Genomic DNA, 27,019 nt, shown 5'->3' on the forward strand with positions numbered 1-27,019 from the left:
CACTGGGAAATGCTCGTTAGAGAACACAGATTTCTAGGCCTACACCAGACTTCAAAAGTCAGAATCTCTGAGAGGGTAGTGCCCAGGAATTGTTGGAAATGTCCTAACGCACTAAGCATAGACTGAGTACCTTAAAGCTGGGACATCTGAGCTCCTGACTGACCCCATTTTTCCTCCAAGCAGCTGCGAGTCTCATTTTGCAATGGGCACCCTTTCTGGCTGAAATGAATTTTGGCCTGAAACAGGGGACTAGAATTGCTAAGTACCTCCGGGGCCATTGCAAGCCCCTTGAAGTAAATATGAAGCCAGCGGCTCCGTGGAATAAGCAACAGAAGAGAGAGGCTGCTTTTCCCTCAGGACTGAATTAAGCAGCTGGTGATTCTTTGACCATTTTTTAATTTGGTGGCTCTATTAGTGCAGATTTCAGGGTTGTGTTCACTTATACCTTGGCCAAAGACAGGTATATGGCCAAACGTTTTAGTGTATGATAGGGCCGCACTTTGATAATTGTGAAAGGATTTTAAGAACACGGAGCTCAGGTTCCTGAAGCTTTGACAGCCTCCTGATTTCCCTTTCTGCTGCCTCATTTTCTTTGACACCTGAGCCTACTTATAAGCAATTCCCATAGCAACCACTGTGGGAGCCGGAGACAATGGAGGGCCATCCTGGTGTCAGGGGCCCACTGATAAGGGACCCAGGGGTCTTTCCTTCCTGCATTCAGGACTGCCTAGAGGGGAACATGTCCTCTCTCTGGCTTCCAAGGTCCCCCACAAACCACACATAACCCTCACTCCCCATCTATCGCCTAGTCGGGTGTTCTGCCCACAGCTCCCTGGACACATGGGGCTTCTTCCCACTTCTGTGTCTACCTCATGCTATCTCTTCACCATCCCCACCCTTCAGGGCCCCCAGCGTCCCTTTTGCTCAGCTAAATGCCACCTCTAAAACCCAGCTCAAACTCTACCTTGGTCCTGAACCCTTCCCCAACCTCGTCATTCCCCTCCCTGGGTTTCCTGTAGTACTCCTCGTGAATCCACACCATCATTGCTCATCTCCCTAACCAGGCTGCAAAAGAAGAGATGACATTTTATATTGCTGTGTCTTCCCCTAGCACCAAGCGCAGAGTAGGCAAATAGAAGGCAGTAGTTGATTGCTAGGGTTAATATCAAATTACTTCATCAATTCAGCAGATAGGGTTTGAGTACCTACTCTCTGCCAAGCAGTATACTGAAGAAGCTCTGTGGAAACTAATTCTTCTGCGGTGGTTCCCATTATTTTGGCTTTTTTTCTGGACAGGTGGTTCCAAGCAGAGGAGACTGAGACTCTTTGGGTACAGGCTAAGTTTTCAAAACCAGAAAACTAGGGTTTCATCTGAAGGGACTGTCTGCTTGCTTTGCCAGGGCTATTCTAGGACACAAGCCAGTACTTTATTTTAAAATATTTATTGAGGGCATACGATGTGACAAGGTCTAAGGGTACCAAAATGAATACATATTCAGTCAATCACGGGGAATAGTTGGTCACTCAAAGATTAAAGAACACTCTTAAATACATATAGACTTAATAAGTGGCTATCTATGCAGTATGGTTTGAGGGTCCCTGGGAAAGGATTCCCTATGACTGCCCAAGATACTCCCCAATGATCTGTCATGGTAACAGTCACTCCTTTAAAAGGAAAATGCCATCAGAAAGAGACTACACATTAGACTGTGTACCCTGGCTACATATCAGAATCATTTGGGGAGAGTTTTCAAAAGATCAATACCTGGGCTCCATCCCCAGAGCTTCTAATTCAATTGGTCCGAGGCTAGACCCCAAGGATCAATATGTTTAAGAGCTTCTCAGGAGGTTCAAATGCATAACCAGTAGAGAACCACCATGTTAGACCATTATCAGCCACAGAATGTAGGAGTGGCAGGGGCCTTAAAGATTGTCTGGTTCAATGTTTCCCAAATTCTACTGAGCATCAGAATTACTTGTGGCTCTTATTAAAAGTACAGATTCTTGGGCCACAACCTGGACCTATCAGGAGATTTTCTTCTGGAGACTGTCAAGCTTGAACATGAGAGTCTGGTAAGAGGCACCCATGAGATGCCAAGTGCTACCGTGTTCTGTGATGTAGGAGCTGTAACAGTGAACATGTGCTGGGGGTCTTCAAGAAGCTTTCACTTTAACGTGAGAGAAGATTCTCTCGGTTGATTTCTGCTATTCATAGTTGTGTGAGCGCTGAACTAATGAATACTGAACAGTTGTTCCTGGGGGAAGTGTGTGTGTGTGTGTGTGTGTGTGTGTGTGTGTATCTCACACAGATTATAATCTTAAATTCTAAAAACAACTCATCCTGGTAGATTCGATTTTCTTTATTTCACCAGGAGAAAATGAGGTTCTGAAGTGTTGTGACTTGCCTGAAGCTGCCCCATTAACAGAGTTGGCATTCAAACCCCATCCAACTGTCCCCAGAGCTGGAGCTTCCTGCACTACACTGCACTGCCCCCTACCATCTCCATCCTCTGGACAGCTCTGCAGGACAGCTAAAACAAGAAGACAGAGCATCGTCTTGTTTGACCTCAGCTGGGAATGTGCATTGGGAGACTCAAAATTTTCACGCTGTGTGCATGTCAGCAAATGACCAGGAAACTGCCGTGAGTATGGATTTTGGAGTCACAAATAAATTTTAGGCAGTGGACGAATCTGCAAATACGGAATCTGTGAATACTGAGGATCGACTGTACGTGTATGCAAGGCTGACATTTGGTTGGGATGCACTGGTATGGCCATACGTGTTGTAAACTATTGAGGGATTCTCTCCCACTGATTGGTAAGTAGTCAGCGCCCTAAGCTTCCTGGGTGCCACCTGACCTCTCCCCTGGGACCTCTTTATAAAAGATCAACTAAAGGGTTAACACCTGGCACAGTTAGACGGCCTGTAAGACTATGCTCCAGTGCCTGTGGCTGGCTTACATTTTGATTGGAAGGCCCCTCCTGTACAGGTTGCTAATTGTTTTACCTATCACTCCTGTTTTTACAATATACACTCCTGTGTATATGTGCTCACCCACTTTTCAATGTTTCTAGGGTTTAGAGAGCACAAGGCCAAGAACTAGAATGTAAGCTCTCTGAGAGTAGGAACCATGTCTGTCCTGTGCACTGCCATATTCCAAGCCTGGAAGAGTGCCTAGAATAGTAAGCATTCAGTAAATGTTTGGTGAACAAATGAATGAACTAGAAACTCTCATTGAGGTTAGTCAGGCAAAGGTGTTTGGAAGACATGAGTCTCAAGGACAGAAGTCTGCAGGGCAGTGAGAACTAAGAAATGTACAAAGGAGAGAAGGAAAGCAGCCTGGCCATGGCAAAGAGGCCATGGGATGGGCAGTGGGGGCATAAGAACTGGGGGACAAAGGGGTGTTGGGGGCACTGGGATGAGAGTTGGGACAGAGATGCAGGGGGATGTTAGGCTCTTCATTCTGCACCTAAGTTTGGACACTTGAGTTTAGTTTAGTTTTAGTTTAGGTTGCCGTGATGGCTGGAAGTTGGATTTCCTTCGTTCCTCCAACAAATACTTATTGAGTGCCTATTCTATGCCAGCTGCTGTTCCAGGCGCTGGGGATACAGCAGTGAACCACAGCCTCTACCCTCGTGGAGCTGACATTCTATTGAGGGAGACAGACAATAAACACCTATAAGTATAATGTTTCATGGGAATGTAAAATGATACAGCCACTCTGGAAAGTAGCCTGGCAGTTTCTTAATAAATTAAACATACATTTAATATATGACTGAACAATCACACTTTTGGGCATTTGTCCCAGAGAAATGAAAACTTAATGCTCACACACACAAAAACCTGTACATGAATGTTTATAGCAGCTTTAACTGGGCTAGCCAAAGTCTGGAAGCAACCCCAATGTCCTTCAATGGGTGGATGACCAAACAGTGGTACATCCATACCATGGAATACTATTCAGCAATAAAAAGGAGCAAACTATTAATACAAGCAATGGCTTGGATGAATCTCAAGGGCATTGTGCTGAGTGAAAAAAGCCAACCACCAAAGGTTACATACTCTATGATTCCATTTATATAATATTCTTGAAAGGATGAAATTACAGAAATGGAAAACAGACTAGTGGTTGACAGGGATTGAGGGTGGTGAGTAGGGGCACCATAAAAGGGCAACATGTGGGATCCTTTCAGTGATAGAACTGTCCAGTATCTTGACTGTGTTGATACACGAAGCCACACATGTGATAGAGTGACACTGAAACTTACGCACACATTGTACTGACATCAGTGCCCCAGTTCTGATATGGTACTGTAGGTATGTAACATGTAGCCACTGGGAGAAACATGGTAAAGGATGTCACTGTACTAGCTTTGCAACCTCCTGTGACTCTACAATGATTTCAAAACAAAAAGTTAAAAAAATATAATATTTCAGCTCTGCTAGGAAAATTAAGCAGTATCAGGAGATAGTGGCAGGTAGATTCTATCTTAGAAAGGATAGTCCAGGAAGGTTTGTACAAGGAAGTGACATTTGAGGAGACCTGACTAACAAAGTAACCCACAATGGGTCTCTGATCAGAGAGGTAAATTCCAACCACGCCACAAGCATCATTTTTTGGGGGAACTGGTAGCCATTTTCATGGCAGGTGATTGGGGAATGAGGGCTGACTGCCCACTGCCCACTAGGCAACTAATCATGTGCAGTAAGGTGGGGAGGGAGGGGCCTATTGGTAACACCCACTGAGGGGTAGAGCTTGCAAGCCCTGAGACAGGAGAATTGGAATTGAGAAAGGCCTAAATACCAGAAAGCGTGTCTGTATGTTTGTGTGTGTGGTTCACATTGACACAGAAGATGGCTGGGGGCCATGAGGAGAGGCAGTAAATGCCAGAGTTTGATTTGAACCCCGTCCTCCAGACTCGTGAGCCCATGCCTTGCATCTATGCACTGCCCCTCGCTTTGCACAGAAATGTCATCTCTCTCTGGGTAATCTTTCCCTCCATCTGTGCCTGGGAAATCCTGCCCCATCTCTCAAGGTAGAGCTCAGGTGCAGCCTCCTCTGTGAAGTCTCCTCTGATTTCATGTCTCCCATCCCCAACAGATGTGACCTCCCCTGTGGCTATGCGATGGGGTTGGGACATAAGTGCTGGGGTGCAGGGTAGAGTTGGGGACACTGGAAAGGGACAACTAGGCTGGAAGTGGGAGGAGGGCCCTGAGTTTTGCATGCAGAAGTTTTGCACCTGGGTTTGTGAATTTGAGTTAAGATGACTAAAAGGATGTGACTAGCAATGGACACTGGGCCTTCTGATTTCAACTTTTGAGAAGAAGGGTCTGGGGACTTTCACTTTTTTTTTTTTTTTTTTGCGGTACACGGGCCTCTCACTGTTGTGGCCTCTCCCGTTGCGGAGCACAGGCTCCGGACGCGCAGGCCCAGCGGCCATGGCTCACAGGCCCAGCCGCTCCGCGGCACGTGGGATCTTCCCGGACCGGGGCACGAACCCGTGTCCCCTGCATCGGCAGGCGGACTCTCAACCACCGCGCCACCAGGGAAGCCCGACTTTCACTTTTAATAAACAGTCCTGGTGACTATTATGATCAGGCAAGTTCAGGGAACACTGTTCTAGTCTAAATCCCTCAATTTACAGATGATGAAACAGGTTCAGAAAAGGGAACTAACTCACGCAGGGTCACATAGCCAGTTAGTGACTGAACCTGGACAAAGATGAACCTGTTTGTCCAACTGTACCTCCCCAGCAACTTTACAGTAAATCCCCCAAAACAGTGCTGTGTCTCACATATTGTAGGCCATTTAGTATACACCTGTGTGAATGAGTAAATAAGATTAGCATCCACCATCTGCAAGGATTAAGGGAATCGGACACTGGACAGGGAAATTTTGATGGGGCACAGCAAAAAGGAGGTAGAAAATATGTCTGGAACTGGGGCAGGGGTGGGGCAGCTTAAGTGGGGCAAAGCAGAGAGCACAAGACAGAACAAAGCACTGTGTAGCCCTTCAAAATCCTCAAGTCTGGGATGTGAGTGTAGACAAGATGTTCCGAAAGTATGCTTCTAAGTTCACTCCTAAATCCCTGGCTCACAACAATGTTGGTCTTCGTCTCTCTCCTCCCCTTCTCCCATGGCTATAACTTTCCGATATGGGGATACTCTTGTCTCAGTCAGGAGGAAGGGCGGATGGCAAAGAGGCTCACTCACCTGATGAGTGTGCAGAACTGTAAGAACGATGAATTCCTTAGCGTTCCTACAGAGAGAAGAGGGAACAGGAGAGTAGTGTATCATGCACTGGGTACTCATCTAGCACAAGAAGCAACACCAGAATTCTCCCCTGGGCTGCATTCAGGTACATGGATTAGGACAGAGGGCAATCTAAATATGTGCATGGCTGCCTCGCCTGCCATCATTTGTGGCGGCTGACATACGCCATACATATAGGTTCACACAGGCGTCTGAAGACGGTATTACCATTATCTCTGGGGTTGTCATTTTTCAGGTCTTTTTTAATATTCCTTCTCACATTCTCTCTGTAGAAATCCTCAAAGCCTAGGAGCAATTTTATCTATAGGCTAAAAAGTTCTCAAGGAAAACTAAAGACCTGAATTATGAAACTCAAAGGGAGCACAGTCAGAGTCCTGGGAAATGTGTACCATGATTATTGGCAATTTGGTATTTAAGCAAGAGGAGAAACTGAAAGGAAAAACCCAAAGGAGGTCATTTGGTCATCATGACTCATACTCAGCAGATTTGTTTTAATTGAAGGACCAAAAAAATGAGAGCCAGGAAGCAACAGGTGGAAGGCAAGACTCTCCAGATAGCAAATATTCAAAAGGATGAAGAATTTGAAACTCTTCAGACAAGAATTACGCCAATGATCCAACAAGCTGTGAGGTATGAAAATTCTCTTCCAGGAATACATAATCCTTTAAAAGAACTGAAGGAATGGAAAGAGTTCGCCTTGAAGGAGCTTCCCCTCTCTTTGTTGGCCTTTTTCAAATGTTTCTGGGAACAAAGGTGTTCAGGAAGCAGAGTCAAGATGCCCTTGATTCTGGGTATTCAAGAAAGGCCAAGGCTCCCTGCTCAAGGACTTGGACCATTTCCCATATTCAATGAGGCAGAGTCCAGGGATGAATCATCTGCAGGGTCTGGGAAGCTCCCAGGGGAAGGAAGGAGTTGTATTCCAGGGAAAACACCATAGAAAATCCTGTCTCTTGACCAGGGCAGGTGCCTAGTGTAAATCGGATTATGTGACTCCTGTACTCCGGCCCCTGCCACGTCTCCCCATGTCATGTAGAGCAAAGCCAAAGTCCTTGCAGTAGCTACAACTCTCCCCCTTCTTTACCCCACTCCACACGCTGGCTTCTCCCCTGTTCCCCAAACACACCAGACACACTCCTGCTTTAGGGCCTTTACGCTGGGTTCTTCTTGCCTTCTCTAACATCCTCATTTTCTTCAAGTCTTTTTTTTTTTTTTTTTTTTTTTTTTGGCGACGCTGCGCGGCATGCAGGATCTTAGGATCAAACTTGTGCAGTGGAAGCATGGAGTCCTAACCACTAGACCGCCAGGGAAGTCTCCAAGTCTTTCTTCAAATGTCACCTCCTCATTGAGGCCGACACTGGCCGTGCTATTTAAAGTTGCACTCTGCACCCCTGTGCCCAGCATTCCTGATCTTCTTTATCCTTATCCCCTTTCTATTCTTCAATAACATTCAGCAACTTCTAGTATACTGTACAATACTTATTTATCATGTTTATTGCTTATGGTGTGTCTCCTTCCACTAGAATGTAAACTCCAATGGGCAAGGATTTTCATCTAGCTTATTCACTGCTGTATATTTAGTGCCTAGAACAATGCCTCATGCACAGTAGACACTCATTATAATAAATATTTACTGAATGAATGAATGATCTGCTAGCCCCTGAGGTTATCAAATGAGTGAGCTCTGTCTTGACCCAGAAAATGCTCTGGGCTCCCTCACAAAATCAGGCTACCTTGTTCTGGGGTGCAAAGATATCCACTAGAAGCAAAGCAAAGACTTCCGAGGGGTCAGCCTGAAAGAACGCCAGTATACCCTGATGGGATTGAAAGAACTCACCCCATATTGGTGTGGTGGTGGAGTGTGAAGGGTGAAGGGTGGAGAGTGGGGGAATGCAATGGACAAACTGAACTTGGAGAAGAGACAAACTAAGGGTCATCAGGGACCAGACACATTCCACGATATTAAGCTGGAGGGGGAGCATGTAAAGGAAGACCTGCTCTGGACTTCAGGAGGGAGTTTTGCAAACCCCTCCAGAGCTAGCAAGGGGGTACCGCTCCTCTGCCTTTGAAGGGGAGGGAGGGGGTCTGGAGGCAGGTGGGCTTTGGGAGAACAAGAAAGACAAGTGGGATGGAAACACTCCAAATCAAGAAGGGTTGAGGAGACGGACGCAGAGATGGAACAGACTACAGCAGGCAGAGAGGGAGAGCGGGAGGGCGAGCACAGGGTTCCATTTGAGGGGAGACAGCCCAGGTCCTCCAAACTGAGGTCAGCCCGTGGAATCTAGAGCCATCGTCTCTACCATCTCATTCCTTATCAACACGTGTATGCAAGGGGGCGTGGGGGTGCTGTGTGTGCATGTGGTGGGCATGTGGGAGTGCCTACGGTATGTGTGTGTGTGTGTGTGTGTGTGTGTGTGCGCGTGTGCAGGCATGTTTGTAGTGCATGATGTGTGTGTGTGTGGTATGTGGGGTGTGTGTGTGTGTGCGCGCACGCAGGCATGTTTGTAGTGCATGTGTGTGTGCGCGTGTGCAGGAATGTTTGTAGTGCATGATGTGTGTGTGTGGTATGTGGGGTGTGTGTGTGTGCAGGCATGTTTGTAGTGCATGTGTGTGTGTGTGTGGTATGTGGGGGTGTGTGTGTGTGTGGTGCCACGTTTTGTGTGTGTGTGTGTATGGTGTGCATGTGGGTGGGTGTGTAGTATGTGGTATGCATGGTGTGTATGTATGTGGTATGTGGTGGCATGGCGTGTGTGGGAAGGTATGTAGCGGCATGGTGTGTGTGTGTGTGTGTGGTATGTGGTGTGTGTGTGTGAGAGAGCAGGCATGTTTGTAGTGCATGATGTGTGTGTGTGTGGTATGTGTGTGTGTGTGTGTGTGTGTGTGTGTGTGGTATGTGGTAGCTTGGTGTGTATAGAGGTAAAGGAGAGGAAAAGTCAATGTGATTACTCCACGGACAGAGGGTGGTGGTCCTGCTAACACCCCTTTCTCTCTCTCACCTGCCCCCATATGGGGAGGGCACTAAGGGGTCACACACACTGTGAGCAAAATCCACAATGGCAGGTTCCCTCCTTCAACCCACTGGCCAGGGATTTGGATTTTCTTCTTGTGTTTTTTTTGGGGGGGGGATGGGAAACAGTGACTTGGTCACATTGTACTTATCTCAGAATGTCCTTTGAATGGCTTGTTTGGTTCTCACTGCTCACTTGGTCTGTCTCATTGGTCACTCATTGTTCTCATTGGTCACTCACTTGTTCTCATTGGTCACTTACTGCACAGCAAGTCGAAAACCAAAGGGCATGGGTAAGGGGAGTAGTTGGGTGGAGGGAGGTGAGGTGAGCTCTGGCAGGAGGCTGTCCAGTGATGTGAGCGGTGATGTCTGCTCACATCACTGGACGAGGCTAAGCCAGAGTGTGTGAGGGCCCTTGGGCCCCGGATGTCCTGTGTAGCCAGGAACCCTGGCTCGGGCTGCCCTTCCTGGGAGGGCTCCTCTCTCAGGGCCAGGGAGAGCTGTGGCAGCCATGGCTACGCCACTGGTGGGATGGGGAGGGCCGTACTCAGCTCTTGCCAAGGCCCTATTACCTGATGAGTTCTATGAACCTCTCCCTGGGGGCTTCGCTCACGTCCTCCTCATTAATAGCCACAATCTGGTCACCAGCCAGGAGCTTGTCCTCAGAGGGGCCTCCTGCAGAGGAGAGGAGACAGGCGTGAGGGTTGGGAAAGCGCAGGCCTGGGTGGGAGGGAGTTGACACTGCCTGAGGGAGCTGACGTGGGTGCAGGCGACGCTGTGGGCCGCGTGGCACCAGTGGCAGGGCCGCTGTTTGAGCCCCGGGCCACTGCTGCCTGTTGTGGATGGAGGGCAGAGGACTGGAGAAAGAGAATGGAGTGGCCCTCCTTTGGCTGGGAGTGGTGTGGTAGCAAAGGCCTGGTGCTCAGACGAGGTTCATGTGTGCTTCCTGGCTTGGGTCTAGAGAGGAGCACAGACTTCCGTTTCACCAGGAGGGATCTGCTTGGGCACAGAGAATGGCTTCCAGACTATTGGAGGGGCTACAGGTGATGGGAGGGGGCGAGGAATCTTCTTACTTGAACAATATCCAAACTCACTGGTCTGGAAGGATGTAGGCGCTCACTTGCCTGGAGACAAGGGGATGGACTAAAAGACCTGAAGGGTTTATTTTCTTTCACCTCTGAGACATGCTACTCTCCAAGAAATGAGGGGAACAAGGCATAGACCCTAAATCACAGACACTTGGAAATTTCCTTTCCCTCCTTCCCATCTCTACTGTCAAGGTTTAGAAAGCAGACCTGCCTGAGGGCCTTACCTTCCTGTTTGGGGTGAAGGGTGGGTTTGAGGGGTGCCCCGGGCTATGCTGCTCGTGGTGTTTAGCAAAGACCTTCTTGGAGGAAGGCTTTTTAGAGATTCAGGGAGAACGAGAAGTTGGACCCAGCTTAACTCAAACCTGAAAGGGATGTTTAACGACATGCCTCTCTCAAACCAGCCTGGACGCTTACTGGGATCCACTCAAAAGGGCCAGATCCCAACTATTCCTCTCTCTACAAAGAAGTGTGCTGCGCAAATTCCACAAACATGAACAACAACAAGGCCACTGTGTCACCTGAGCACAGCTCAGCGGCTCTGCAGAGTGGGGCCTGTGTGCTAAGTGTGGCTCAGCCAGCAGGCCCAGTCTCCTGACAGCACAGTGACTTCAGAAATGGGGAGCATGGTGGTGAAGAGTCCACTCTTTGCAGCCAGCCAGCCAGGCCCAGACTCTTAACCTCATATCTGCAATTCACTAGTTGTGGACGAGACATTTAATCTCTCTGAATCTTTCTTTCCTCATCTGTGAAATGGAAACGTAACATCATGAGAATGTTGGGAGGATAAATGGGATGATGAATGTATAGCACTTAAAACAGCTGATTGATGTTGGTAAGAATTCAATAAATGGTAGTTATCATATCCTCCAAGGGACAATTCCTTCAACTCATTTCATTCCTCCTATCTACTTCTGCCAATTATGCCAATCTTTTAGGTAGAGGCCACTCTACCTATTCCCTCCCTCCCTTCTTTGCTTCCTCCCTTCCTTCCTTCCATCCATCCATCCCTCCTTCCTTCCTTCCTTTTAATGGAGGAGGTCCTCATGGAACTCAATCTCCATCACAAGCCTTGGTCTCTGATGCAGTCGTAAGCTCAGTTTACTACTATTTTCACGGAATGGTTTGTTGGCTTCTTCAACCATAACTGTTCCTCTATAGGATGCATCTTCTCTTTTCTTGCGCTCTCAAAAACAAGTTCTCTGCAATCAGCCTGCCGGCCCCGTGGCCTCCTGTGGTCTCCCCTGTGGCTTTCCTTCTCTCCACTTTTCCAACCCCTTCTTCTACATTCTCATACCACCTGCAGCAACCTTATGGATTCTGTCTCCTCTGGAGTTAAACCAGGGGCTCCTGGTGGTCTGTTACTAAGTTTTATCTGGGTCCCTCTTTCCCAGGACAGATTTGATTTCTGATCAGAGACTCAAAAACCTTTCGCCAAACTGCATGACTGACTCGGGAGCCTTAGGTCAGCCATGAACTCTTGTACTGAATTGTTTTTTTACTTTATGCCCTCTAGTTGAAGAGCGAGCTTACAAAAATCTTTTTCTTTTCCTTGGAGGATTGCAAAATTCATCAAATTTCTGCTAGACCAGTTTGTACTCCGGCTGCTCCTCTTGACAGAGCGAGAAACCGTTGTAAACATCTAATGCCTCAGGCCCAGCAAGTCAGGAATAGAGCTCCTTTCGGTCTGTCTTTTCTGTCAATGCCGAGCAAGATTCAGAACAAAACAGTGCTCAGGCCCTTTCCCATTTCATTCGTGACAGCAGGCTTTACAGTTCCGGTGGGGTTCTCGCTTGGTCCACCCCGCATGGTCCCATTCAAGCCCTGCTCCCCCCCGCATGGCATCACACAGGCTTAAGTGCAAATCCTAGCTCTGCTGCTTCCTAGCAGAGTGACCCTGGACAAGTCATTTCCCTTCCCTCTATGCCTCAGTTTCCTCATTTGTAAAATAGGAATGGTATTACTTACCTTGTGGGCGCAGCTGTGAGGATTGAACAAGATGACGTAAAGCACACAGTAGTACCTACAACAATGGTAGGTGTTGTATTGCCACTGTGGCATTCAGAGATTTCGCTCTCCTCTCCCACCTATGGTCTATATCCTGACTCCAGTCTTTAATGGATGACCTATTTCACGAACGTGTACTAGTCTCCAGAGCCTGATGGTTAGATTCTTGGGGACAGGAACTCTGTCTTGTATTTCCCTATAACCTTGCTGGGCTTAGAGTAGGCGATCAATACATATTTGTTGAATTGAATTGGATGAGTATTCCTCATCCAAGGCAGTATGGCTCTCCTATGAAGGTTCTGTGCAAAGGGAAGTTTTATTAAGACCCAGACCCTACCAAACCATCAGCTACAGCCTCTGTCTAGAGCCCAAGCAGCCTCGGTGGTGTGTGTGGGTAAGTCTTAAAAGCCTAGCTCCGTCACACAGGTACTGGTTGGCAAGTCTTCACCCACTCTTCATGAGTTCCTTGGCAACACAGTATACTCGGGTGCTCTGCTCTTTGGGGCGATGTGTGGGTGTTGGGGGGTAGGAGCCAGGGCCACGGGGACACTCTGAGGGACACCTACCTGGCCTCACAGATCGCACCACCACAGGCCTCTCACTGCCGGCCACGAAGCCAAAGCCATATATAGGGTCCCGGTGAATGGTCACTTGTCGCAGCGTCTCTGCTGGCAGCTGCTCACATTCCATATCATTTGCGCTCTCTTCCTGTATCACATGACTGAGGGGAAGGGGAAGACGGGAGCAAAACAAGACGCAAAGGCAACTAAGCCTCAGAAGCAGCTGGGAGGGACGCCGATAAGGGTGCTGCCCATGGCACCAGGGAGTTCACGCACATCACTTCCTACATCCTCCGGCACCAGCAGAGGTGAGGACTGCCTCATATTTCAGACTGGAGAAAGAAGAGTCTAGAAAGGAGAAGCCACTTGTCTACAGGGCCAGGGCCAACAGAGGAAATTGGCGTCATGGAGCCTGACATTAGAGTCAGTCCTAAAAAGGACTAACAGCTAGTTAGTTCAAAAGGTTATCACCCATTGAACTGGCTATTAACTCCCTGAGAGAAAGCAGAACCTTGAGGGAAGGGACCACAAAACAGGCAAGGAAGTGGGGAAGGAATGTGAAGTCATTTCAGAATGTAGAGCACCTTCAGGAAGTCCTTGTGTAATCTTAAACTTTAATGTCCCTTAGGTTATATATAAAAATAAACTATTGAGATGCCATATGTAAACAAACGGGCTCATGTGGAGGACCCGCACCTACACAACCGTGCATAACGCCAGCTTATTTCAGTTAATGGGATAGCTGGAGAGCGGCTCCCATGGGCAAGAAGGGGAGCTGCCTCCTGTGGCTGCCGGAAGACCCGAACCCAGACGAGCTGGGAGAAGAGAAATCTCTGCCTCAGGACTCGGGGGATAGCACTCCTGATGCTGACGGCGCAACTTCCTGAAGCTTAGGAATTACACTAGGACTTTACAGAGGGTCTACAGTAAGGGCCAGGGTGAAGCATCCTGAAGCCAAGGATGGCTCTGAGCTCACTATCTGAATGAAGAGCCCTAAGGGGTGAGGGCGTGGGGGACCCTGGGCTTTGTGAAGGCACTGTGTGCGGGGGCAAGGGAAGAGGCAAAAAGGGGAACAAATGGCCAGCAGGCAGGAGAGGGCAGGTGGAGGTAGAAGAGAGCGGACCAGACCCAAGAGGCCCAGAGCCTCAGTCCCCTGAATTGGCCTAATAAAAGGGATTGAGTTTCCTAGCCTAGGTGTGTATATTCTCAAAAATTAAGGTTCCAGGCAGTGCCCTTGTGAACAAGATACAGAGGGCCAGGAGCTAATTAATCAAACTAGTGTAAGGTTTGGAAAAGAAGTGGGAGGTTCTGACACTGTGAGAGTGATTGTTGACTAGCGAAGAATCCCAGATTCCTCGGGAGCAAGTGGTTGTAAGCAATTAGGTTGTTTATCAGGACGCAGATTCAGTAGGTTTAGAGTAATCGTATAAGAGAGAAATTCACAGTCCCGGGCTTGTCTCTTTCACAGAAGAACTCAGGCAGGAAGACGGACTGTGGCTGGTCTAACTCCGACCACATCAACTCTGGCTGCACTCACGCTGGCTTGGGCCCTGTCTGGTGCCCCTGAGGGAGGTGGAAGGAGCTGCTAAGATGAGGTCAAGCCTGCTGAAGATGAGTTCAGAAACTGGCTCCTTCCCTCTCATGCTGGTAAGACAAATGGTCACTCTTCAACAGAAAGTCACTTGGAAGCTGGAACCTGGCTGGCCGGTGTTCTGGATAGGGACCCTCCCAGGACAGGGGCTCAGTGAGGGTGGCCTCAGGCTGGCACCTCTCTCATTTCTGCTCCTGGTAGCAGGCAGGCAGGCACTTGGCCTCGAAGGGAGCCAGAGAACATCTTCCTGTAGCCGCCATCTTGCCTCATCCCTACAGCTGCTTCCCAAACGAGCCCTTTGCCTCCTGTCATCCGACCTCAACTCAGTGGCACTAAAGGGGCCTCTTCTTGGGATGACACCAGCTCATTTCCGCCAAGGGCACCAGCCAGGGCAATCTGGACGATGAGAGCCTGTCGGGCTGCACATCCTGGGGCATGGGGAGCAGGGACACTGCAAGGAAGATCCAGGCACCCGTGGGAGTGCTTGCTACCCTGTCCTGCATGCAGGGCCCCTGGGCCACTGCAGCCTCGGTTTTGCTGCCTTTTTCTTTTTCCAAAGCTGATGACACGCCAGTCTCCATTGGGCCTTGAGGCACCACCAATCCTCGTGAAAACAGACACTCCTGGTGCCAGGGGACCCAACAAGCTAAGAGCCTTTTGTGACCCAAGTGTTCTGCTTTCCTGTTTTGACTATGTTACTCCATCAACAGGTATTTATCGAGGGCCTACTCACACAGCTGGAGCTTTGGGGGGCCCAAGAAGTTACAGATCTCTGCCTTCAAAGATCTTCCAGTCTAGGGCTTCCCTGGTGGCGCAGTGGTTGAGAGTCCGCCTGCCGATGCAGGGGACGCGGGTTCGTGTCCCGCTCTAGGAAGATCCCACATGCCGCGGAGCGGCTGGGCCCGTGAGCCATGGCCGCTGAGCCTGCACGTCCGGAGCCTGTGCTCCGCAACCGGAGAGGCCACAACAGTGAGAGGCCTGCGTACCACACACACACACAAAAAGATCTTCCAGTCTAGCAGGGGGCGCGGGGGGAGAGGGGGCAGGTCAGAGAGACAAGTGTACACTGAACAAGAGAATTAGAGTGGTAACTGAGAATAGTATATGAAGTCCACGATTAAGGCCCAAATTGTGTGTTCAGAGAAGGGGGTGGAGGACCAGAGAGGGCTCCCAGGAGGAGACGGGAACCGTGCTGGATGGCCAGGAAAGGGCAGTGATGGGAAGAGTGACAAGAGGCTAAGCTCTGTCTGTGGGTGGCCCCCATCTCCCCACAAGGGACCCGGCTATTTCTCCCACAGTCACAGGCATGTCTCCAGGTGCGACTGGAGCACATTTGTCCCCGGCTTGTCCCTAACAGAGCTGGACTACCTGTCCCTAATTGGATCCTCCCCCAGTTCTGCAAGCAGCCATGTTTTCACACTGTCTGGGCCTTCCCAGCTTCTGTGGTCAGGGAAGAAATACCTCCTTTAACTGACCAGAAGGCCATTTTGCAATGCAAATGGAAGCTGTCCCTGCCCTCATGGGGTCTGCATCTTTCAGTGTCTGCGGCTCAGTCCCTCTGAAATTTGCTGAGTGCCTAGAGACTTGGGAGTGACACTGAAGTCAAGCGGTGACGGATGACGGGAGCTCAGCTGTCCACGGGTCACATGACTGCCATCCTGGGGGAAATACGCACTTTGAAAGATGCTTGGCTTCTGCCTTCCGGTCCCTTCGAACAGGGCAACCCTGAACAAAACTATGAAGCAGCCAAAGCTTATGGTCCTCTCTCCCCACCCTCTGCCCAGCTTTGTTTCTGGGATCTGCTATTTTCTTCTGTTTGCCCCAAAGCACGCAGTGCCTTCAATCTGTCCCTTTCCTACCCAAGGCCCCCAGAGGTGTCCCTTCACCCTGCGCCAGGCTTGCCCTCTCTAGTCAGTGACCCGGGTAAAGGTCTAGCCTTTTATCTTCTGCCAAATGATAACAACACCTTATAGCCATGTGTTTTTTTCATTTTTACACCCATTACCTCATCAGAAAAATGGTGCTTTCACATCCATTATGGCCTCACACTCGCTAACTGTCCTGCCAAATAGGCTAGGTCTCTGATCCTCCTCCAGCCCAGACTCCAAGGTGGAGGCCAGTGAGGGCCTCGGCTAGAGCCAAATTTCTTGCACAGGGCCCACAATCCCAGCACCCACACCCACACCCACTCAGGGTCCTGGACCCTCTGGCTATTCAGTCTCCATCGCAGGGTTGGCCCAACCCTGCAGCCAAAGCTCTCCACATCCTGGCTGAGTCTGGACGGCCAGCCCACATCTTAATTCATCTGTCTCTGATCCCAGTCACTCAGTGTCATTGGGAGAATGAAATGACATCATGGTTACAGAAACACTTTGGAAGGCTTAATGTATCACGTAGATGTAGAGGTGGCAATGTTACTGGTAGCATCATTCAGCGTGACTGGAGGGGCAGAGGACGGGAGCTGAAGATAAACTTCACCTGCTTCCTACAATCCAGGCCCTTCCCCCATCAACTCCTTGCCTCTGAGTGGCAGCCCCATGATATGCTCTGCCCCCTCGTTTTCCAGGGAACTGTCCCAACGATTAGACGACCTGCCTCCCTGTGGACACCCTGACCCCAGTCCTTCTCGGGGCTAAATTCATCTCCCCATCACTGTCCAAAGAGGGACTGGTGGCTGGAGCTCATGCTGACAACTGTTGCTAGGCAGGATGTGGCTGAAGGACAGGTGAACTGAGAAGAAGATGGATTGATTCTCAGCTGCTGCTCTCTCCCCTGCACTTTTCGGCAGGAAGCTGTTACATTTCTAACAGCTAAACTCCCAGGCATCAGCTTTTAGTTCCTCATCCCTCCTTGCCTTTGGCTCCTTTTTCTTTACATTTGGTTAGCTCCTTGGGGAGTCTTGTCACTCCCCTTGCAACTGGCAGGCAATGGAGCCACATGAGGACAATTAGCTCTCTGATTCCAGTCACAGGAGTCTGATTCTCCTGGAAGCTCCAGAGATCCTGCATGGCAGCTGGGACCCCAGGAGATGCCATCTTCTCCTTGTGGCAGGGATGGGAGCTCCTTCCCTGGGACTGTGAAGGAGCTTCTCTGGGTGTCGCCTTACTAGGACCTTGAACACTAACCCTTCTTCTGCTAAAAGAGCCCTCAATGGGCTCCTTACTCTAGCAGGTGCAGCTCAGCCTTGAGTGTGTATATGCACCACCTGGGGGTATTGCTACAGTAATTCTGATACAGTAGGTCTGGAGTTAGGTCTAATTTTCTAGCAAATTCCAGGGTGGTGCCCAGGCTGCTTGTTCATGGACCACACTTTACAATGCTATTCTCAGACGATGAGAGGGCCACAGTTACGTGGGAAGGATGAGGTGCTTTCATTCTGTTGGATTATAGCACTGAAATTAAAACACAAATGCTGGGAGGGTAGACAGCAGAAGCAAAAAGAACTACAATCCTGCAGCCTGTGGAACGAAAACCACATTCACAGGATGATAGACAAAATGAAAAGGCAGAGGACTATGTAGCAGATGAAGGAACAAGATAAAACCTCAGAAAAACAACTAAATGAAGTGGAGATAGGCAACCTTCCAGAAGAAGAGTTCACAATAATGATAGTGAAGATGATCAAGGACCTCGGAAAAAGAATGGAGGCAAAGATCGAGAAAATGCAAGAAATGTTTAACAAAGACCTAGAAGAATTAAAGAACAAAAGGAGATGAGCAATACAATAACTGAAATGAAAACTACACTAGAAGGAATCAATAGCAGAATAACTGAGGCAGAAGAACGGATAAGTGACCTGGAAGACAGAATGCTGGAATTCACTGCTGCAGAACTGAGTAAAGAAAAAAGAATGAAAAGAAATGAAGACAGCCTAAGAAACCTCTGGGACAACATTAAACGCAACAATATTTGCATTATAGGGGTCCCAGAAGGTGAAGAGAGAGAGAAAGGACCAGAGAAAATATTTCAAGAGATTATAGTCGAAAACTTCCCTAACATGGGAAAGGAAATAGCCACCCAAGTCCAGGAAGCACAGAGAGTCCCAGGCAGGATAAACCCAAGGAGAAACACACCAAGACACATAATAATCAAACTGACAAAAATTAAAGGCAAAGAAAAATTATGAAAAGCAGCAATGGAAAAACAACAAATAACACACAAGGGAATCCCCATAAGGTTAACACCTGATCTTTCAGCAGAAACTCTGCAAGCCAGAAGGGAGTGGCAGGACATACTTAAAGTGATGAAGGAGAAAAACCTACAACCAAGATTACTCTACCCGGCAAGGACCTCATGCAGATTCAATGGAGAAATCAAAAGCTTCACAGACAAGCAAAAGCTAAGAGAATTCAGCACCGCCAAACCAGCTCTACAACAAATGCTAAAGGAACTTCTCTAAGTGGGAAACACAAGAGAAGAAAAGGACTTACAGAAACAAACCCAAAACAATTAAGAAAATAGTACTAGGGACATACATATCAATAATTACCTTAAATGTGAAAGGATTAAATGCTCCAACCAAAAGACACAGACTGACTGAATGGATACAAAAACAAGACCCATATATATGCTGTCTACAAGAGACCCACTTCAGACCTAGGGACACATACAGACTGAAAGTGAGGGGATGGAAAAAGATATGCCATGCAAATGGAAATCAAAAGAAAGCTGGAGTAGCAATCCTCATATCAGATAAAATAGACTTTAAAATAAAGAATGTTACAAGAGCCAAGGAAAGACACTACGTAACGATCAAGGGATCAATCCAAGAAGAAGAAGATATAACATTTATAAATATATATGCACCCAACATAGGAGCACCTCAATACATAAGGCAAAACTAACAGCTAGAAAAGAGGAAATCCACAGTAACACAGTAATAGTGGGGGACTTTAACACCTCACTTACACCAATGCAAAGATCATCCAGACAGAAAATTAATAAGGAAACACAAGCGTTAAATGACACAATAGACCACATAGATTTAATTGGTATTTATAGGACATTCCATCCGAAAACAGCAGATTACACTTTCTTCTCACATGCACATGGAACATTCTCCAGGATAGATCACATCTGGGTCACAAATCAAGCCTCGGTAATTTTAAGAAAATTGAAATCATATCAAGCATCTTTTCTGACCACAATGCTATGAGATTATAAATCAATTACAGGGAAAACAAAAACATAAAAAACACAAACACATGGAGGCTAAACAATACGTTACTACATAACCAAGAGATCACTGAGGAAATCAAAGAGGAAATCAAAAAACACCTAGAAGCAAATGACAATGAAACCACGATGACCCAAAACCTATGGGATGCAGCAAAACCAGTTCTAAGAGGGAAGTGTATAACAATACAATCCCACCTCAGGAAAGAAGAAACAACTCAAATAATCTAACCTTACACCTAAAGGAACAAGAGAAAGAAGAACAAACAAAACCCATAGCAGAAGGAAAGAAATCATAAAGAGCAGAGCAGAAATAAATGAAATAGAAACAGAAAACAATAGCAAAGATCAATAAAACTAAAAGAGGGGTCTTTGAGAAGATAAACAAAATTGATAAACCTTTAGCCAGATTCATCAAGAAAAAGAGGGAGAGGACTCAAATCAATAAAATTAGAAAGGAAAAAGGAGAAGTTACAATGGACACTGCAGAAATACAAAGCATCCTAAGAGACTACTACAAGCAACTCTATGCCAATAAAACGGACAACCTGGAAGAAATGGACAAATTCTTAGAAAGGTATAACCTTCCAAGACTGAACCAGGAAGAAATAGAAAATATGAACAGACCAATAAAAAGTAATGAAATTGAAACTGTGCTTAAAAATCTTCCAACAAACAAAAGTCCAGGACCAGATGGCTTCACAGGTGAATTCTATCAAACATTTAGAGAAGAGCTAACACCCATCCTTCTCAAACTCTTCCAAAAAATTGCAGAGGAAGGAATATTCCCAAACTCATTCTACGAGGCCACCATCACCCTGATACCAAAACCAGACAAAGATACTACAAAAAAAGAAAATTACAGACCAATATCACTGATTAATATAGATGCAACAATCCTCAGCAAAATACCAGCAAACTGAATCCAACAGCACATTAAAAGGATCATACACTATGACCAAGTGGGATTTATCCCAGGGATGCAAGGATTCTTCAATATACACAAATCAATCAATGTGATACAACATATTAACAAACTGAAGAATAAAAACCATATGATCATCTCAATAGATGTAGAAAAACCTCTTGACCAAATTCAACACCCATTTATGATAAAAACTCTTCAGAAAGTGGGCACAGAGGGAACCTCCCTCAACATAATAAAGCCCATATATGACAAACCCACAGCAAACATCGTTCTCAATAGTGATAAACTGAAAGCATTTCCTCTAAGCTCAGGAAAAAGACAAGGATGTCCACTCTTGCCACTATTATTCAACATAGTTTTGGAGGTCTTAGCCACGGCAACCAGAGAAGAAAAAGAAATAAAAGGACTCCAAATTGGAAAAGACGAAGTAAAACTGTCACTGTTGGCAGATGACATGATACTATACATAGAGAATCCTAAAGATGCCACCAGAAAACTATTAGAGCTAATCAATGAATTTGGTAAAGTTGAAGGATACAAAATTAATGCACAGAAATCTCTTGCATTCCTATACACTAACAACGAAAACTCAGAAAGAGAAATTAAGGAAACAATCCCATTCACCATTGCAACAAAAAGAATAAAATACCTAGGAATAAACCTACCTAGGGAGGTAAAAGACCTGTACTCAGAAAACTATAAGACACTGATAAAAGAAATCAAAGATGACACAAACAGATGGAGAGATAAACCATGTTCTTGGATTGGAAGAATCAATATTGTGAAAATGACTATACTACCCAAAGCAATCTACAGATTCAATGCAATCTCTATCAAATTACCAACGGCATTTTTTACGGAACTAGAACAAAATTCTTAAAATTTGTGTGGAGACACAAAAGACCCCGAATAGCCAAAGCAATCTTGAGGGAAATCAAAGGAGCTGAAGGAATCAGTCTCTCTCACTTCAGACTATACTACAAAGCTACAGTAATCAAGACAATATGGTACTGGCACAAAAACAGAAATATAGATCAATGGAACAGGATAGAAAGCCCAGAGATAAACCCACACACCTATGGTCAACTAATCTATGACAAAGGAGGCAAGGATATACAATGGAGAAAAGACAGTCTCTTCAATAAGTGGTGCTGGGAGACTGGACAGCTATATGTAAAAGAATGAAATTGGAACGCTCCCTAACACCATATACAAAAATAAACTCAAAATCGATTAGAGACCTAAATGTAAGACCGGGCACTATAAAAGTCTTAGAGGAAAACATAGGCAGAACACTCTATGACATAAATCACAGCAAGATCCTTTTTGACCCACCTCCTAGAGTAAGGGAAAGAAAAACAAAAATAAACAAATGGGACCTAATGAAACTTCAAAGCTTTTGCACAGCAAAGGAAATTATAAGCAAGATGTAAAGACAACCCTCAGAATGGGAGAAAATATTTGCAAAGAATCAACAGGCAAAAGATAAATCTCCAAAATATATAAACAGCTCATGCAGCTCCATATTTAAAAAACAAACAACCCAATCAAAAAATGGGCAGAAGACCTAAATAGACATTTCTCCAAAGAAGACATACAGATGGCCAAGAAGCACATGAAAAGCTGCTCAACATCACTAATTATTAGAGAAATGCAAATCAAAACTACAAGAGGTATCATCTCACACCAGTTAGAATGGGCATCATCAGAAAATCTACAAACAACAAATGCTGGAGGGGGTATGGAGAAAAGGGAACCCTCTTGCACTGTTGGTGGGAATGTAAATTGATACAGCCACTATGGAGAACAGTATGGAGGTTCCTTAAAAAACCAAAAACAGAACTACCATATGACCCAGCAATCCCACTACTGGGCATATACCCAGAGAAAACCATAATTCAAAAAGACACACGCACCCCAATGTTCACTGCAGCACCATTTACAATAGCCAGGTCATGGGAACAACCTAAATGCCCATCGACAGACGAATGGATAAAGAAGATGTGGTACATATATACAATACAATATTACTCAGCCATAAAAAGGAACGAAATTGGGTCATTTGTAGAGACGTGGATGGACCTAGAGACTGTCATACAGAGTGAAGTAAGTCAGAAAGAGAAAAACAAATATCGTATATTAACACATACATGTGGAATCTAGAAAAATGGTACAGATGAACTGGTTTGCAAGCCAGAAATAGAGACACAGATGTAGAGAACAAATGTATGGACACCAAGGGGAGAAAGCGGGGGTGGTGGTGGTGGTGGGATGAATTGGGAGATTGGGATTGACATATATACACTTATATGTATAAAATAGATAACTAATAAGTACCTGCTGTATATTAAATTAAATTAAATTTAAAGAAAAAAGAAAACACAAATGCTTTCTTGGAGAAAGAATACATAAAGCCATGCAAACAAAGAACTGATTGCCTGAATCAGAAAAGGAAAGAACAGGGAGGGCTCTAAAAGTATATGAAATAAGAAAACTAAGGTTGCATTAGGGAAAAGGAGAGACAGATCTGGAGAGATGGCGCACCGTTTAGCCTTACTGAAGAGTTTGGTTATCAAAAGAACAGCCTGAGGACACACAACATCTGGGAGTAAGTTGAGGAAGATGCTGAGAGAGCACGGTACTGAAAACAACAGCTGCCATTCACTGAGGACTAGCAATGTGCCAGGTACGGTGCATATACTGCCTCGATCCAGCCTCGCGACAACCCCCCAAGTAGGAGATATTATCGCCATTTTACAGATGCGGAAACTGAGAATTTGTGAAGAGAGATTAAGTTAAACTTGCTCTGGAACACCCAGCTGTATACACTGTGGTGGAGCTACAATGTCACCCCAGGTCCGTCCAAATCCAGAGCCAATTTTCCCACATGATTTTGGCCAAGAACCCGTGGGCTAAGTAGAAGGCAATGAGTAGACGCGGGGGGAGAGTCAGCAGACCGCTCCTCTGCCAGTGAACGGAGGGCCACGCCAGTGCTCTCTGTCAGAGCAGCCTGCCTTGAAGCCACCACAGTAGAAGGGGCATATCAGAGACTCCAGCCGCAGAACTGACTTCCTACCTGCCTATGAGTCCACCTTCCCATACGGGAGACTCAGCCCAGCGGGCCTCACATGCCTGTTAACTTCGGTCAACACCAAAGAGAAGTCCACTCAACTCTGGTCATCCCTCAGAACCCAAGATTCTCATCCCCGTAGGAGTCTGTTCATCCCCTAATGCCACACTTCTCTTCTCTTCAAACCCTTCCGCTGTGCCCTCAGGAACTCTTGGTCAACAGCAACCCCCACTATATCTTTCATTTACTCTCCGAAAGTGCACTTTCACCTTCTTTCTCAATGGAAGCCTGGTCTATTCCTTGAGGACATCATTTGCCCGCCAGCCCTCTCAAGCAGAAGCTGGATTATTTTCCCTCTCAAATCTCAAGACCTTCAGGGCCTGTGGCGGGCGGAGGTAGGTGCAGGTGCCTCCTTGCTTGCCAGTGCCATTCCTCCTTCCTCTGCCAAAAATCCTGCTCCCTTGAGGAACATGCCTGCCGCCCACCTCTACCACTCTATCTCCCTCCCCACTGCTGTCTATGATATCCTGGGTGGTCCCCACAACTCACTGAGGACTTCAGTTCCTAGTCACATGGGATCTTCCCCTCTGCTCTTTTTATTTTATTTTATTTTTGGTCACACTGTGCCGCTAGCAGGATCTTAGTTCCCTGACCAGGGATCGAACCTGCACCCGCAGCACTGAAAGCGCCGAGTCCTAACCACTGGACCGCCAGGGAATCCCCTAACTTTTTATTTCATTGTGGGAAAATGTACACAACATAAAATTTACCATTTTCATCATTTTTTAAGGACACAGTTAAGTGGCATCAAGTACATTCATATTGCTGTGCAACCATCACCACCATCTGTCTCTGGAACTCTGTCATCCTCCCAAACTGAAATTCTGTATCCATCAAACACTGATGCCCAATTCCACTCTCCCCACTGTCGCTGGCAACCACCATTCTATCTTTCTGGCTCCATGAATTTGACTACTCTAGGAACCTCGTATAAGTGGAACCATACAACGTTAGTCCTTTCCTAACTGGCTGATTTCACTTAGGCTAGTGTCATCAACGTTCATGCATGTTGTAGCATGAATCAGAATTCCTTTCCCTTTTAAGTTCGAGTAATATTCCATTGTATATGTGTACCACATTTTAGTCATCTGTCAATGGACACGGGTTGTTTCCAACTTTTGGCTATTGTGAATAATGCTGCTGTGAACATGGGTGTACAAATATGAGTCCCTGTTTTCGCTTCTTTTGGGTATATACCCAGAAGGGAAATTGTTGGATCATATAGTAATTCTATGTTTAATTTTTTGAGGAATTGACATACTGTTTTCTACAGTGACTGTACCACTTACATTCTTTAATAAATGTATTTATTTGTTTATTTATTTATTTTTGGCTGCGTTGGGTCTTTGCTGCACGCGGGCTTTCTCTAGTTGTGGTGAGCGGGGGCTACTCTTCGTTGATGTGCGCGGGCTTCTCATTGCAGTGGCTTCTCTTGTTGTGGAGCATGGGCTCTAGGCGCGAGGGCTCAGCAGTTGTGGCACGCGGGCTTAGTGGTTGTGGCGCATGGGCTTAGTTGCATGTGGGATCTTCCCGGACCAGGGCTTGAATCCGTGTCCCCTGCATTGGCAGGCGGATTCTTAACCACTGCGCCACCAGGGAAGTCCCCCATTTTATGTTCTTAACAGCAATGCACAAGGATTCCAATTTCTTCACATCCCTGACAATACTTCTTACTTTCTATCTTTTTAATATTAAACATTGTTTTGATAATAGCCACCCTAATGGGTGTGCCCACTCCAACTGTTGATACCACCATTGGTGAATTCAACATCCACAGGGTGATGAAGAGGCCTCCAAAAACTGCTTCCTCTACCTTCACTCAGTCACTCACTCCATCATTACACCTAGATTTGGGGTCGTCATCAGATACTCGACCACCTCCCCAATCTCCCTTGCCAACATCCCACTCTGTATTCCCCATCTATCCTGCCAGTGTACCTCTGCAGGGACTCCCACTGCAGGACTAATCGAGATCACCTATTCACTTGTTATTCCCTTCCTTGGAAATCTGTTCCTCCATTCTTTGCAGAGCCAACTCTTCATTCACCCTTCACGTCTCAGTTGAAATGTCATCTCCTCAGAGAGGCCTCCCTAAGCACTTGCCCCTAGTTATTCACTTTCTGCTCTCCTTCTTATTGTCACTTCCCTTCATGTTCACATCATTCTTCTGCAAACACCTTCAACTTCCTTACTTCCTCTTCCTCTGCTATTCTTCCCTTGCAAACTCCACTCCTCAATAAACTCAACCATATGCATTATCCATGCCTGTATCCAAGTAGCTAAAGGCAGCTGGAGAAAAACCACACACTTGAGTAGATGGCTTTCACTTTGTACCCATGGTCTCAAACCTGGTATGGGCTCTCAATGCTATCTGGCCACTATTTTCTCACTCTCTCAGACGACTCTTTCATAGCTCCTCCTCTCTCCTAGATCTTCCTTCCCCACCTCCCCATTTGTCCCAACAAGTCTCAGCTGATGACCTTATTCCATATGTTACTGAGAAAACAGAAGCCATCAAATGAGAGCTCCTTCATCTTACCACCACCAAATCTACACACCACCCTGTCTGCACCTGTCCCTGTGTTTGCTTTTTCCCCTTCTACTAAAATGGAGGATCTTTCTTTTCTCCTATCAATGGCAGATCTCTTCAGTTATGCTCTGGTACCATAGAGGGTACTCTTAACTTCTCAAGGATTTTACTCCTTTGGGCATTCACTCTCTTCCCTAAGTCATCAATCTCTTCACCTCTCCAGAATCGTGCTAGCACACTGACGGAAACCATCCGTCCTTAAGAAAACTAACAGAAACCACCTGGCTCCACTCCACAATCCCCTTACACTGCCCCACTTCCTGCCCCCCTTCATGGCAACATTGCTCAAGAGTTTTCTACACATATTTTCTCCACGTCTTCGTCTCCCACTTGCTCCTCAAGCCACTCTAATCTGGCTCCCACATCTTTCAATTCCACCGAGTCACTCTTGTTAAGGTCACCAATGGCCTCCATGGTTATCTCTCAGCCCTCAGCTTACTCAGCCTCTAACCAGCTTTGGACACAGTTGACCACTCCCTCCTTCTTGGGACACTCTGCTCCCTTGGCTTCTGTGATTGCTTCCTGACACCCAATTACCCTTCTGCCCACTTTTTCTTAGTCTCCTTTGTGGGTTTCTCCTCCTCCACTTAACCACTGGATACTGTGGTTCTTCTCAACTCGGTCACAGGCCTGCTCTTCTCTCTCTACTCTCTTTCCCAGGTGACCTCATCGGTC

At 46.7% G+C, this 27,019-nt stretch overlaps 1 protein-coding gene across 10 annotated transcripts in view; it reads right to left on the bottom strand.

Annotated features, from left to right (window-relative positions):
* FRMPD3 (FERM and PDZ domain containing 3) overlaps positions 1–27,019 on the bottom strand; it is a 139,529-nt gene that overhangs the window by 51,748 nt on the left and 60,762 nt on the right. For 4 of the 10 annotated variants that reach the window (XM_060292618.1, XM_060292616.1, XM_070044712.1 and 1 more), the window contains 3 exons: positions 12,937–13,091; positions 9,851–9,953; positions 6,215–6,260 (listed from right to left, as the gene is read on the bottom strand). The exons of 2 other annotated variants lie outside the window; for them this stretch is intronic. In XM_060292618.1, the coding sequence (XP_060148601.1) occupies positions 6,215–6,260; positions 9,851–9,953; positions 12,937–13,060 (273 nt within the window). In that variant the 5' untranslated portion in view covers positions 13,061–13,091. Of the gene's footprint in view, positions 1–6,214; positions 6,261–9,850; positions 9,954–12,936; positions 13,092–27,019 lie in introns of those variants that run through there. 4 more of the 10 variants (XM_060292625.1, XM_060292620.1, XM_060292621.1 and 1 more) reach the window with 3 other exon arrangements.

The sequence above is a fragment of the Globicephala melas genome, chromosome X (assembly GCF_963455315.2).
Source record: "Globicephala melas chromosome X, mGloMel1.2, whole genome shotgun sequence".
Taxonomy (NCBI): Eukaryota; Metazoa; Chordata; class Mammalia; order Artiodactyla; family Delphinidae; genus Globicephala; species Globicephala melas.